The sequence below is a fragment of the Protopterus annectens genome, chromosome 9.part0, assembly GCF_019279795.1.
Source record: "Protopterus annectens isolate FY-2018-M chromosome 9.part0, PAN1.0, whole genome shotgun sequence".
NCBI classification, from domain to species: Eukaryota; Metazoa; Chordata; order Ceratodontiformes; family Protopteridae; genus Protopterus; species Protopterus annectens.
The window spans coordinates 445,780,457-445,795,572 of record NC_056743.1 but is presented as its reverse complement, the minus strand read 5'-3'; the positions used below and the strand labels follow the sequence as shown (position 1 = coordinate 445,795,572).

General features: G+C 43.5%; 1 protein-coding gene across 1 annotated transcript in view; it reads left to right on the top strand.

The window, feature by feature from the left end:
• KAT6A (lysine acetyltransferase 6A) overlaps window positions 1–15,116 on the top strand; it is a gene marked incomplete in the record, with an annotated part of 2,696,607 nt that overhangs the window by 2,421,388 nt on the left and 260,103 nt on the right. Inside the window, 1 exon segment of the mRNA XM_044082986.1 lies at window positions 2,331–2,520. Coding sequence (XP_043938921.1) covers window positions 2,331–2,520 — 190 coding nt within the window.

Genomic DNA, 15,116 nt, shown 5'->3' with positions numbered 1-15,116 from the left:
CCTACCTATTTGGGGCACCTGACATCTGGGGCAAGAAAAACTGAAGAAAATGGCATCTGCTGCATCTTTATACCCCTGGCGCACTGATGTCAGGGAAGAGGCGACAGCAGCTGACGCCGGACTTAGACTTTGGAATTCTGGCCGACTGAGGGTAGCCTGCCAGCAGGATATAACCCAAGAGTAATGACTGCAACATTTAATACACTCGAACATCTACATTTATGGTAGGTACACAACTGTACTTTCCTTGTTCTTGGATATCACTTTCTTTCTTTTGTTATATAGTTTATTTGTAGTTGAAGTCCACTAGGGTGGTTTGTTTTTACGAGAGGACCTGGTTTTGGTCCTTTCACATACAGCCGAGTCAGTACATTTGCTTAAGTGGCTATGTAGGGTGTTTGTGTAATTCTGTGCATAGGAGGTGGTGTTGCCTGCGTTAGCAGGGGCTTTGAAACCATTTATGACATCACTTAGGAGACTATAGTTTGCTTGGGAAAACATTTTTTTTTCTGCTGCTATGGGAGTGTCAGGTCTGGCCTTTACTTCAAACAAGACAGATTTATGGTCAACTTAACTAGGGAGGGCAGCACACTGGGGGTAGTGCAGTCATCCCCCATGATGGTGAGTACTAAGTCTACGACACAGCGCCCCTTGTGGTGGGTGCAGACTAACTGTTCCCAGTGTGTTTAAGTTAAAGTCCAGGAACCTCAGTGCGAACGTGTTTGTGCTCATGCATGTTGCCCAGTCGATGAGTGGGTAAGTTGAGGTCTTGATGCTTGATGGTACGTCCCACTCTGCAGTCACCTGTATTGTCATGCACCACCCTGCCTGGATGTGCTTATGTTACTTTGGTGACTGTTTTAAGACATCCTTTTATAAGTGCCACTGTTGATTTATCCTCACTTTTTGGCCCAAAGGTCACAGAGACTGTGACTCACCACTACTGCTTTCCAAGGTAAAGGATGGGTTGATGCATCTACCAGTGTTTTTCCCTAATCATTCCAACAAAGGAAAAGTACTTGTTGCATACCCTGGATGTTCATAGACAAGTAACTTTCTGCCTCCTTAGAACTAGGCAATTCAGGAAGGATGATCTGTTGTTCATTTCCTTTTCCCCAAATAAAATGGGCAAGAAAATTTCTAAGCCTATGTTAGCAATTATTACCTTTTTGTAATCATTCAGGAGTAAAAGCTTGCTATCGAAACCAAGAAAGAACTCATTGCACTAGATCTGTTTCAGTCTCCACTGTCGTCTTCAGAAGGTCTTATGTTGATGAAATTTATGCTGCAGCAGTGTGGTTCACATTGCACACCTCTAACAAACATTACAACTCCGATAAGCTATCTAGGTGTTGAGCTTCCTTCAGAGGTTCGGTTCCGAAAGGTAAACAGAAAGGTATCCTGCCTTGATGCTACCTATGGAAATGGGTAACTTGAGATTCTGTCCCAGCAGTCTGATTTGACATGTGGATGAAATAGGATGCAGATGTTATGTACTTGCCATTAACAGCACCCTTTCCTCCAGCCAAATTGACACTTTTATCAAGGGACCTCCAGACTAATGTGACGTTTTTCACTTTATCTTTGGAATGGCAGCTAGCATCTAACTTGTATCTGACCATCAAACTCAATTTAAGGTTTGTTAGGGCACCAGGGAATTTTGGGAGGACAAATCTGAAGGAGCCTGAGGCTAGGAGCACTAGCAAAATGGCAGGTTCAGATCTGACAACTGGCTCAAGACTCAGCAGTCTTATCAGACCGACTAGGATGAAAAGTATCCAGAGTTTTAGTAAGTGCGCGACTGTGTTTTTGTTAGATGTGTCTTTTGTTAGAAATGATTGTTCATACACCAAGATGAGAGTGGCCTTAGCAGTCACTTAGCCCACTATTACTTATTGTAGTTAAGGTAGGCAAACGTGAGCGATTCCCAAAGTCATATCTTACATTAAGTATTTTTTTTTATCTCTGTAAGGGTAATGTGTAGGTTTTAGATCTTCGAAGACATGAGGTTTGTCCACATTATTCTTAACTGGAGTTGAATGTGCTCAGGGGAGTGACAAGAACAATTTTAGTATGGAATGTGGTGATATGGTATGTCAGTTATTGAAACCTTTTTACTTTTTGATGCACATAATTCTTTTAGTATAACATTAGTCAAGTGAGGCCAGTTGTACTGAATCTTAAAAAAATCCATTTCCAAAACTTATGCCAACAGATTAATTATATTTCCTTGTAAAATGTGTGGTCCCAGAAAAATTCTCCCTTTTGCACTTTAAAATTGTGCATGAAATGTTCTCATAACCTTTGCTGGGGTTTATAAATATCTTTAGGTTTGTGATTATCCGGCGAGAAAAGCTAATCCAAGACAACATGGCAAAGTTGCTGGCAAATCCACGCCCTCTTGAGGTAGATCCTGAAGCCCTACGTTGGACACCAGTGATCGTCTCTAACTCTGTAGTGTCTGATGAAGAGGGAGAAGAAGAGGAGGAGGAAGAGCAGTTGGAGGCACCAGAGCGAGAGGTAAATCAGCATCACTAAAACATTTTTCATTTGAATCCCTGGGGTTTGATGCTCTTTTTAGAACCACACCCCGTGCATCTGCTTTTATATATGTTTTATTTCTGGCTTGTTACACTTTTAATTCTGTTTAAAAAAAAAAAGTACCTAAAAGATTAAGAGGATTTTATGTAAAGTAAACCAGAACTACATTTCATAGTGCATTTTTAATTTTTGCTTGAATTTGCTGGTGACGTGTCCATGACTATTTTCATGTATTTTCACCCATTTAGTGCTGCTGTTAGTCCCTGGCTTACCGCCATAACCTGTGGATAATTGAAGAATGAATAGATTTTTTAATCCATAGCAGGTTAACACTTTCATACACTGTCTTCGGGGAAGGTTGGGTTGGGAGCCGCAAAAGCTATCTAAGGAATTGTAGCCTATACGAAGCTAAATTCAACACAGTACTTGTAACATAACCACAAAAGACTTCTGCTGGTCATTGTGTCCTGCTTCTGTCAAGACTGGTTCTTGTGAAACTGTTGGGTATGTCTCTCTAAGTTATATAGGGTCTTATGTTGTCAGATATTGCATTTAGTTCCATCTTTTTTACTAGTTAGGTTGCAGTGTAGCCGAAGTGTTCCTGTTAAGTTTTTCTGTCTCTGTTTTTAAGTTCTTCTGAGCTGTGATGCTGATATTGTTTCATGCTGGTTAACTCCATATGTAATTCTTATTTATATTTTCAGTCACCACTCTACAGCTAGATGCAGTCCTTGCTGTAGATAGATCTACACACTTTTTAAAATGTCTTTGTGACTTTCCTGATCCTGCCTTGACAGTGTAGCCTCCTCACTAGTCTTACCCCTCTGACGTCAAACATCACCGTGTGCTGAAGTCTACTGGCCTGTTCATTTCCTTTGTACACAAATGTCAAGCACAACTTCAGGTGTGGTCTTCACGGTCTCATGCAATTTTGCTTTTATGTCCCTAACTCTTTCCGTGACAGGTGGTTATGCGCACTTTATTGAAGTGGAGCCTGCTTATACCCTACCTTGAAAAACATGCTTCTGTGCTCATAGTTTGTGGACTACTGTACCTTAGAATAATTTCATGTAATATGACCTTGCACTTCCTGTCACTTCTCCAGGGATATGTGCTGCTTGCCCTACTCCTTGTGCTCAATGTTAGCAGGACAGTGTTCATTGTGCTTCCCTCCCCCAGGATGGGCAAGCTGGCATCAGATGATTACATCCACTGTCTTCCAGTAGCAACTGAGATGTTCATAATACACATCACTGCTGCAGTAGCCCAAGCTGTATGGGTTTTAAGATACAACAGCCAGGCAGTTTTCTAAGCTTTAATGTTCATTGCAGCCCCCTCTTCTGGCAAAGAACACTCCCCTTGCAGCTTTCCAGTCCTGATGGAAGGACAACAATTCTCCCTGTCTGTGCGTATAAGTTTTCCTTCAGGGAAAAACTTTCCAGATTTATTTTTAATGACAAAAATAGTAAAGAAAGAACTGTCTGATTTTTCACTAGGTATTACTGTTTTTGGGGCCATCATAAGACATTCTTGTGAGTTTAATCCATGTTTTAATGTTTTGCTTTTACTGTAAACTTTAAATCTGATGTCATTTTCATTCGTTCCTCAACCTGTGGGTTTTTGTCCCGACCTCTGTTCCAACTCGGCTGCTTTCCAAGCTTAAGATCCAATGCTCAAGCTCCTCCTTTCCATCCCATAATGCTAACTTCCCCCAGAGTACCTCAGAGCTCCTTTGTTGCTCACCGAAGAAGCATTGGGATTGCGTTGCTCCAGTTCATGTATTACCAAAGTTCTGTAAGTCTGCTTCTGCCATTCTTTTCACTGCTCTTCCTTCCTCTCATAATTTCATAAGTGTTTACTAGGCTAACAACCACAAGGGCCTATTTAACACTAGCCGTGCATCCCAAATCTCTGACTAGTTTTGATACCCTTGGTAAGTGTAAGCATGGGCCTTGGAGATGAACCATTTACAAATTACTTGTGTCCATTAGAGACATAGGTGCCAGACCAGTGATGAATTTCTGGTTTCCCATCCAGTTGTCCAAGTTGCACTTGAATTGGGTTAGGGAGGAACTCGGCTTCACATGGATGGGAAACCTGTTCCATAGACCCCATAGTCTCTGGGACACACCTATCTCTCCAGCAGGTCCTATTTATATCACAGGCAAGGTTCAAGTCTTTACAACGGATGATTCTGGTGCTGTTTGTTTTGTGGATATGCAGGAGGTCCATTAGAGTGGAGTCTGACAGTCCCACTTATGCCAGGCGTAGATCTCCCCTCAAAAGCCTGTAGGAGACACAATGCAGGGATAAGGCCTTGAGGCGGTCTGCATAGGGCATATTACTTGCGTCCTGTATTCTTTTAGTGAGGAACCTCTGTGGACATACCAATTGTTGGATATGCCTGGTTAGGTACATACTAAAAGGGGCATTGTACTCAATAATATGTCTGATGAATGCCGAATAGAATGGAACAATGACTTCTTTGGACTTAGATGGCATACCTTTGTTTATAAGTTGCACAACATAGATTGATTTCTTCACCACTGTAGACACATGATGGTTAAAGGCTAGATTGCTATCTGTTTGGGTACCTAAGTCCCTGACTACTGGGTCAACTCTAAGGGGTATGTTGTCAATATGATAAATTTCCATCTTTTCTCATTTGTCAGTGGGAGATTCAATGACTGATCCTAATTTGCAATCATCTGCAAATTTAGTCAGCCAGAGACCACTAGCATTGGCCTTGACTTCAGAGAAGTAAATGCCAAAAAGCAGCAGTCCAAGGACTGATCCCTGAGGGACTCCACTTGTGACTGGCCTATTTGTATAGGTGGATTCCCCATTTGTATGTGAACCAGTTGGCTATCCACCGGGTGACATACGGGTTTGTACCTAACCTCTTAAGTTTGTCAACAGTGCCTGAGTTGAGTATTGTTAAATGCCTTGGCCAGGTCAAGGTAGGCAGTGTGAATGATTTTGTCCCCATCCATTGCTTTGGTGACCTCAAAGAAGTTACCAGGTTAAGTAGGCATGATCTGCCCTTGACAAAACCAAACTGAGTTGGGTCCGGTGTCTGGAGGTTTACTATATCTCTGTTGATCATCTCCATGATAATTCTTTCCATGCCTTTACTTACAAGACTAGTGAGACTTATGGGTCTGTAGTTTCTAGGGTCTGTAGATAGCCTACCTTTGTTCAGAGGGATGATTTTTGCCTTTCTCCATTTGTGAGGCATGAAGCCTGCTTCGAGACTAGAGTTAAATAGTAATTCCAGAGGCCCTGATGGGTCATGTTTCATGCTATTTAAAAGGCATCCTGGGATATTATCTGGACCCATTGATGCAGTGATCTTGGTCTTGGAGAGAGCATTAAGGACCTGTTCCTAGTGATAGTAGGGGAGTTGTATTTGATGAAGTTGGAGCTGAATTTATCAGCCAGGAGGTTTACTATATCTTCTGGCTCAGTATAGGTGGCTCCATTCAATGAGCTCTGCACACAATTGTGTATTGCCTTTGAGATTATGGACATAGTTAAAGGTTGCTTTGTGGTTGTCCTTGGCCTGGGAGGCAAAACATACCTCAAATTTGGCTTTGGTACGCTTTTTGTCCACTGAGTTGTTTGTTTAGTTTGAAAGGGCTTTTATCCTGCTGGGTGTTGCACTTCCTAATTTTGCCATGATTTTCTTCCTCCTGTTATACAGCCTATTGATTTTGTGATTCCACCAGGGTAGCTTGTTTTTTTTTTTTGAGTGAGTTCTTTACTTCCTGGTGAGTACAGCTGCTTCATTGCAGCTATTACCATGCGTGTATATGGTTTCTGTGAAGTTCTGCATAGGCAGCAGTGATGTCCTTCAAGGATGCATCTGCAGTCCTTACAAATGGGTTGTCCTGTCATCAGGCATCCCTTCGGTCGGCCGGATTCCAAAGTCTGGGTCCGGCTTCGGCTGGTGTCGCACTTCACCCGACGTCATCGCTGCAGTTTTTCGGGTATAAAGGCATCAGCCGACGCCATTTTCCTCGGTCTTTCTTGCCGCGTGGCGCCCGAAGCAGAAGCTGTTCGCAAGTGCCGGTCTGTCAGATCCAGAGATTACTACTACCGAATACTACTTGAAGACTTCTAAAAGCTAAGTACCCCGTTGGGGACTCTTTCTTGCCTCAGCCGATGTCAGAGAAAGTGAATAACTGTTTATCTTGTGGGAAACAAATACCTCATAAGGATTTCCACTCCTACTGTATACATTGTTTAGGCCCAGACCACGACGTAGCAGCTTGTCTAGCCTGTGCTTCTTTTAACCGACGGACGCTTAGACGTCGGTCAGAGTTTGCTGAACAGATTTTCGGCTCTGATTTTGCCTACATTATGCCGTCGGATCCTCCGACAACGCAAATTTCCAAAAAACGTAAAGAAAAGGACCGACACTCGTGGTCCGCGGTCTCGGCCGAAACCGCGATTAAACAAACCGCGAGTGTCTCGGTTTCGGCAGAAACCGAGCAAGCGGTTCTTTCTTCAGCCGAAACCATGCCTTCTACCGAGGCCTCCTCTAACCTGGTAGAATCGGCTTCTGAAATCCAACCTTCTGTTGCGGTTTCTCAGGAATTATCAGACACTATTCCCCTGGATATTTCAACCCCTGCACGTGGAGCTGCCAGGCCTCCTGCAGCCATGTCTATTAAGGCCTTTGCCAGGGCTAAAGCAGCCAAATCTTCAAAAACTGTGCCTGCCAAACCCCCCTCACACAGGCCCAGCACTAGCTCTCATATGGTTTCTTTGGCTGAGGATCTAATTTCTTTAATTCGTGGATCCCAGCCTCATCCAGACAGGTCCTCTCTCCCACCTCCAGAAAAGAGGCCTAGAGCAGAGCCCCCTGAACCAGTATCCACTGATGATTCCTCTGATGACTCAGAACATACAGACCCTCCTGAGGCTTCTTTTTCTCCTTACGAAGACTCTGATGCTGAAGAGTCCATTCCTTCAGCCTCTCCACCTGAGGAATTTTCCTTTGGGGAAACCTTGCATGCTATGAGGGAACAATTTCAGTGGCAGGGCCAAGATTTCTCAGACTCCAGAAAAAGGCTTAGAACCTTTCTACATTTGCCACAACATAGGCCTTTAGCTATACCTCCAATTCTTTCTGTTGTAGATGATGCATTTAATGATGCTTGCACTACTCCTGATTCATTACCTCTGGCTCCTGCTAAGCCCGATAGGTTCTACAGGGTCCCGGACACTCACCACCATTTATACAAGGCTCCTTTTGCAGATCCAGAGACTATCTCCCAGGGCCCTAAAGCTGTAGCAGCTACTTATACTAAAAACCCCCTCCCCTCGGAAAGGGAATCCAGGTCCTTAGAGAGATGGGGTAAAAAAGTTTACACTTCTGCTACTTTGTCAGCTAGGGCTTTGAACTGCCAATTTCACATGATTCAATATCAAGAGTTTATGCTTGACCAGTTAACTAAAAAGCTGTCCTCTGAAGAATCTTTAGATAAAAAATATGTTCAGGAAATGGTACATAACATACAACAGGTTAGTAACCATTCTTTAAAATGTGGCTATGATGCACTGGAGGCTTCCTTTAGATCAGCCATGACTGGCACAGTTATCAGGAGACATGCATGGTTGAAAGAACAGGCATTACCAGACCATGTCAAATCAAAGCTTTTGGATGCACCCATGGACAAGGTCAATTTATTTGGTTCACCTGCACAACAGGTACTAAAAAAGATGGAAGAGAAGGCGAAATCTGTACAAACAGTGAAAGATTTCTTACAGGTTCAACCTCCAAGGTTTAGCAGGAACTGGCCCTCCAAGAATTGGTCCTTTCCGGACTCCTCTAAGACACAAAAGGGCAGGAATAGGCGTTCTAGAGGCAGAAACCAATCCAGGGGTGCCTACAGGGGACGCCAGTGGCAAGGCAACAACCAGCGAGGCACGGACGCAGCCACCACCACTACAACTACTCAATCACAGTGACTTGGCAGTGGCACCGCCTACCAGGGAACAACTAGAAGCACCCTTAGGCGGAAAGCTAACCTTATTTTCAAAGAACTGGCATTGCATCACAAGGGAAAAATGGATTTTGCAAACTATAGACCAAGGTTACAGGTTCCATTTCCATACTCTACCAGGGAAGAGAGGAATGCCAAACCTACCACCTACTCAACGGACAGAAGCTCTAAAACAAATATCTCAATTATTAAGAATGAGAGCTGTGGAAAAGGTACCATCTATGGAGCAAGGGAAGGGATTTTACTCCAGACTCTTCCTGGTACCAAGAAAAGAAAACAAATGGAGACCCATTCTAGACCTATCCGCTTTAAACACATTCCTCATTGTTCCAAAATTCAAAATGCTGACACTACAGCAGCTTCTTCCCATGCTGGGCAAGGAGTCTTGGCTGGTAACTCTAGATCTCAAGGAGGCATACCTGCACGTCCCCATACGACCAATTTGCAGAAGATACCTCAGATTTCTTGCAGGATCAGAGCATTATCAATTTTCAGCATTGCCCTTTGGCTTATCTACTGCGCCCAGAGTGTTCACGAAATGCCTGGCATCAGTAATTGCTCATTGCAGACTTCACGGATCCAAATTTATCCCTACCTGGACGACTGCCTGATACAAGCGGACAACAAAAGCAAGCTAACAGAAGACTTACAAAGAGTCATTTACCTGCTGCAAGCCCTGGGATATACAGTCAATATAAAAAAGTCAAGGCTGATTCCATCCCAAAGAATAACCTTTCTGGGTGCAGAGCTGGACACATCAAAACAAATGGCATTCCTAACTGCAGAAAAGAAAGAGCAACTACCTCTCTACTTCTTGGCATTAACAAAGCAGAACCATCTAACTGCAAGAAAAGTACTGCAAGCCCTAGGCTTCATGGCATCCTGCATAATTCTGGTCCCTCATGCCAGACTGCATATGAGAAAGCTACAGTGGTACCTAAAGAATTTGTGGTCCCAACACAAGCACAGCCTAGAAACCAAAATTCCAATAATCCCATGCCTGAAGCAAGAGTTCCTGTGGTGGGCTCAGGCCTGTCAATCAAACACAGGATTACCCTTCTGCAACAGTCAACCAAGCCAAACCATCACGACAGATGCCTCAGACCTCGGTTGGGGGGCACACATGCTGGGCAAGTGCATACAAGGCTTATGGACTCAAGACCAGCTACGCCTACACATAAATCTAAAGGAAATGCTGGCAGTAAAATTGGCAATCCAGTCATTCAGACCATTTCTCCAAGAAGGTCAGTTGATGATAAGGACAGACAACACCACAGTTGTGGTACATCAACAAACAGGGAGGCACACATTCATATCCTCTATGCCGGCTGGCACTGGACCTATGGGATGTGGCTCTGAGCTACAACTTTCAGTTACAAGCAATTTTTGTACCGGGAAAAGAAAACACTCTAGCAGACATATTAAGCAGAACTACCACAGATGCCCACGAATGGATGCTGCATCCGGACATCTTCAAAGCCATCACAAGAGAATGGGGATTACCACAAATAGACTTGTTTGCATCCCCACTCAATCACCAGCTAAAGAAATTCTGCACAAGGATGTACCACCCACTTGCTTGGAAGGTGGACTCTTTATCTTTCAGTTGGAAAAACCTGACAGCATACGCATTCCCACCACTTCCTTTGATGCACAAGGTGCTTCTGAAGATCAAAGAGGACCGTCCAAGGATCATTCTGATAGCTCCAGACTGGCCAAGACAACATTGGTATCCACTGCGGAGGAGCATGTCTCGGGAACAAATATGGACACTACCCCTGATCCCATTACTGTTAACACAGAACAACTACAACATCCTGCATCCAAACCTGAAAACTCTGCAGCTAACTGCCTGGAACATTACATGACAGCAATTAACCCAAATTTATCCCAAAGGGTTAAAGACATAATCCTGGAGGCTCGTAGACCTTCAACAAGAAAGAATTATGCAGCAAAATGGAAAAGATCTCATTTGGAGTACTGCAAAGGGAGAAGATGTGACACTAGTAAACATAGCCACCATCCTGGAGTACTTGGCAGAGCTCTTCCATTCAGGCCTGTCCTATTCTTCCATCAAGATACATGCATCAGCTATTTCAGCAGAATACAGCTTGGATCCTCCTGTCTTCTCTCACCCTCTGCTCAGACAGTTTCTGAGAGGAATTAAAAATGTAAAACCTCCCAGGAAACCACCATTGCCAGCATGGGACTTTAACTTTGTGCTAGAAAAATTGACACTTCCCCCTTTCGAACCAGCAGCAACAGCAGAATTACAATACTTATCCTGGAAAACTGCTTTCCTGCTGGCAATAACTTCAGCAAGAAGGGTCTCTGAACTACAGGCATTAATGGCAGTGCAACCCTTCCTGATCTTCCATCAAGATAGAGTGTCCATGAGAACAAATCCTACATTTATGCCTAAGGTGGTATCCAGAGTGTCATTAAATCAGGCTATCCACCTACCTACATTCTACCCAAACCCACAGAACAGGGAGAAAGACTCTGGCATACCTTGGATGTGCATAGACAATTACGCTACTACCTGGACAGGACCAAGTCCAATAGAAAAACTGACCAGCTTCTGGTAGCATATGCCACAGGAAAGGAAGGAAAGCCAATTTCAAAACAGACAATCTCCAAATGGATAGGAAATTGCATTAGATTTTGTTACTCCTACCATGGAAAGGCAACTCCAGAGAACATCAGGCCTCACTCCACAAGGGCTACAGCCACTACCACAGCTTTCTTACGAGGAGTGGCTACCAAGGACATTATAGAGGCTGCTACTTGGACCTCCGTGCATACATTTGCCAAGCATTACAATTTACCTTTATACTCTAGATCCCGAGCAGGTTTTGCCACTGCTGTTTTGCAAGGGATCCTAGCTACACCATAATTTCTACTCTTTTCCTCCTCCTTGTTTAGCTATGGTATTCTACCCATTTGTAAGGACTGCAGATGCATCCTTGAAGGACATAGTACAGTTTTGTACCTACCATAAATGTAGATGTCCGATAGGAATGCATCTGCAGTCAGGATTACCCACCCACCTTCCCTCTGAGGTACTCCTAGGGTATTTGCCATCCTTCAGCTAGCTTGGGGGGATCTATTATGGTGTATTTGTTTGTATATATGTACATACATGCTTATTTTATGTGTTTGCTCTCTACTATTTGGAAACATTGGCATTTATCCAAATTTAGCCATCCAAGAGGGCACCTGGCATCTGGGGCAAGAAACACTGAGGAAAATGGCATCGGCTGATGCCTTTATACCCGAAAAACTGCAGCGATGACGTCGGGTGAAGTGCGACACCAGCTGAAGCCGGACCCAGACTTTGGAATCCGGCCGACCGAAGGGCTGCCTGATGACAGGACAACCCATTTGTAAGGACTGCAGATGCATTCCTATCGGACATCTACATTTATGGTAGGTACAAAACTGTACTTTCTCCGGTTTATGGGGGCTTGAAATTTTGCCAGGTTCTCACTTAATAGAAGGAGGCTAGTCTTAGAAGAGTTCCTGAATATTCCAGATTTAGCTGGGGGTCCATGTTTGATTTTTACTTCAAAGGAGGAAATTTTGTGGTTTGACATTACCAGGGCAAGAATTACAGTAGAGGGTGTGCAGCAGTCTCCCATATTAGTAAGGACCAGATCCAGTATGGTTGCACGCCTGGTTGGTGTATTGACTGTCTGGTCCAGGGAGTTTGTGTTTACAAAATCCAGGAATCTCTGTACTTTTGGTGTCATATAGGATTCCCGGTTAATAGAGGGGTAATTAAAGTCACCAATGAATATGGTATTGGGTTGAATGGATAGTGTTTTTAATGAGTTTAAATACGTGGTATAGGTTTCCTGGGTCATAGAGGTGGACCTACAGCTTGCAAGGAAGTGGTAATGGATTTTACCTGTGGTGATTTGAACATGGAGGTAGCTCAAGTGCATTGTCCTGTTTGACCAGCCTTGAAGTATATGTATTTTTGATGTAAATAGAGACACCCCACCTTTAGTCCCTGCCTGTGAAGTAGCTGGCCTAAATGTGTGGATTGCATTATAACCTTGCACTGTTTGTGTGCTCTCTGCGACTTTAAATCATGTCTCAGTGACTAGGCAGACATCTGCATTCTCTAGGGTAAAAGAGTTTTTTTTGAGTTTTTTGTTTAGACTCCTAGCATTGAGCAGTAATACCTTTAGAATTTCTTGGTTTTGATTTGCTATGTTGGAAGTCCCTTCAGTTTGGTATTGCCTAAAAAGGCACTATGGGGGAAGACTATGTTCGAAAGCCTGGAGGGGAGACGTGAAGACCGTCCCTGGAAAAGCAGTGTGGTCTGTTGACCATCTCCTTCCATGCTGACAAATATTGCACCCCCTTAGAATGACACCAGAAACTAAGCCAGTTATTAAAGTCAATCATTTTTTGTTCATATTGTGGCATCATCCTTGGGGAAGGGAAGGTAAAATGCTGCACAATGCAAGGCTCATACCAGCCTGAGACATGCATCCTGAGAAGTCTGTGATGTCTTTCTTCATGTAGTCTAGGGAGGTACAGCTCAGGTCCTTTACTCCCATATGGACTATGACTGAGTCATATGGGCAAATGTGGTCCAGTGCATGCATAATGTGGTGGATCCTAGCCCCCTGATTAGCAACTGACCATAACTTTCTCCTTACTCAGCCTGGTGAGACGGACATCACTGTCTCACGATGGAGTCTCCAATGACTAGAATGTTGGATTGTCTGGTGACTTGCCTTACTGGCCTAGAGGTAGAGGGTCCATGAAATGTTACTCTACGTGTTGATGTGTGTGTTGTTTTGCAAGAGTGCATTTGGGGCTGCTGAGGGTATTTGTTGTGTACTTCATCTAGGAGGTCTTTGTGGTTAAGGAAGGTTACATGCAAGTGCTTCAGCTTATGTGGGTCGATATGTCTGCTTTGAATTGTGCATGATGGGTGCAGCATGTGTACTACTGAGAACCTTATTGACATTAGGAGTATTTTTATGCGAGAGCTTTGCCTCCAGTGACATTGTGCAAATACATCTCTCACATACTGCGTCAGTTTGAGAATTAACTGGTTGTCCGTAAACATGAGGCAATTTCCAAATTGCCTCAGGGATGCCCATGTGTACCAAACTGGTAACGGAGACGGTAGGAAAGTTCATATCCATGGCAACAGACCCTTTTTTATTGATCAGACAGTTGGAGTGAGAATATCCATCACTGTCAGGAGTATCAGGTTTGCAACTATGTGGACAGTGCTTGTCATTGCAAACTAGTTGTACTGTGTGCAAGTAGGTATTGGAGAAATTTCAGTTGTGCTTTTACAGGAAAAATGTCACCCAAGGTGTCTTGAGTCTGTACAGAGCACTACCAAACACTTGAGGGGAAACTAATGCATAGACCCTGAAAATTTAAGGATGAAGTATTTAGGCAGATATTCTAAATTTATAAACAATTCAAGCAGTAATTAACTGAAAGCAAAGAATTAGCTTTTCAAGAATGATGAAAAGGGGGAGTTGCATGAATGGCTACTACTACTGCTGGTCTTACCACAGCTTCACTCTTTTGGGATACAATGCTCCTTTGCTTCTTCTCTCACCAGAAGAAAAATGTTAGCACCAATCCCAAGAAGAGAACCAGGCCACAGCATGTTTAGAGAGCTAGTCTTGCCCCAGATGATGCAAGAGTCTGTAGACTTTTAGCCTTTTTGTGGTAGATGCCTTGAGTAGCAAACAGACCAATCGACAACATTAAGCACAGACACTTACTCTCCAACCAGAACCAGGAGTCTGTGCACTCTGCTCTTTCTCTCACCAGGACCAGAATATAAGCACAGATTCCAAACTGTCACCTATAAAGCAGTTAGGCTTTCTGGTGAGCAGCAGTCTCCAGGAAATAATGTCCCAGTACTCCTTCTGTCACCAGGAGAAAACAGAAGCACTAATCCCAAGATGACTACTGAGAGGCATAATGTGGGGGTCGCCATTAACTGGCTTATTAACCTAAACACTGCAGTATGCACTAAGCAGTTGGATATGAAAGTGGGTGACTTACATTTCAGCTGTCTAAGTGGAGAACCACTATTTTAAAAGAGCAAGCTAGATTGAAAGGGGTTGGACACTTCTATATTTTGGTACTATTGGATACAGTGGGATGGCCAGTAAATTTAAGTAGTTGAAGGGGAGTGATTTCAGAAAATGATAGTCCTGTTCTTACTCACACCAACCAGTGAAAGGAGAGAGGGAAGGAGATGTATGGTCAAATTAACATAGGGCACAGGCAACTAGAAAGGCAGTGGTGTTTAAGAACACAACAGTAACAGGGTTGGAAAAAATTCTGTCTGACTCACAAAAGACAGAGCTGTGGTCTCTCCCCAATTTTTAAAATGCAGAATACAAGTAAAACACATTGTAAAGAAAACAAATCACAGTATACAAAATAGAAAAAGGCAGTAAATTAATACAAAAATACAAGAAAACAAACTAACATTTCCCTCACAGGAAACTGTGACAGAGTCTGGGTGAGCTTTTTCAGTATAGCTGTGAAATGTTCTTCCAACTCTTT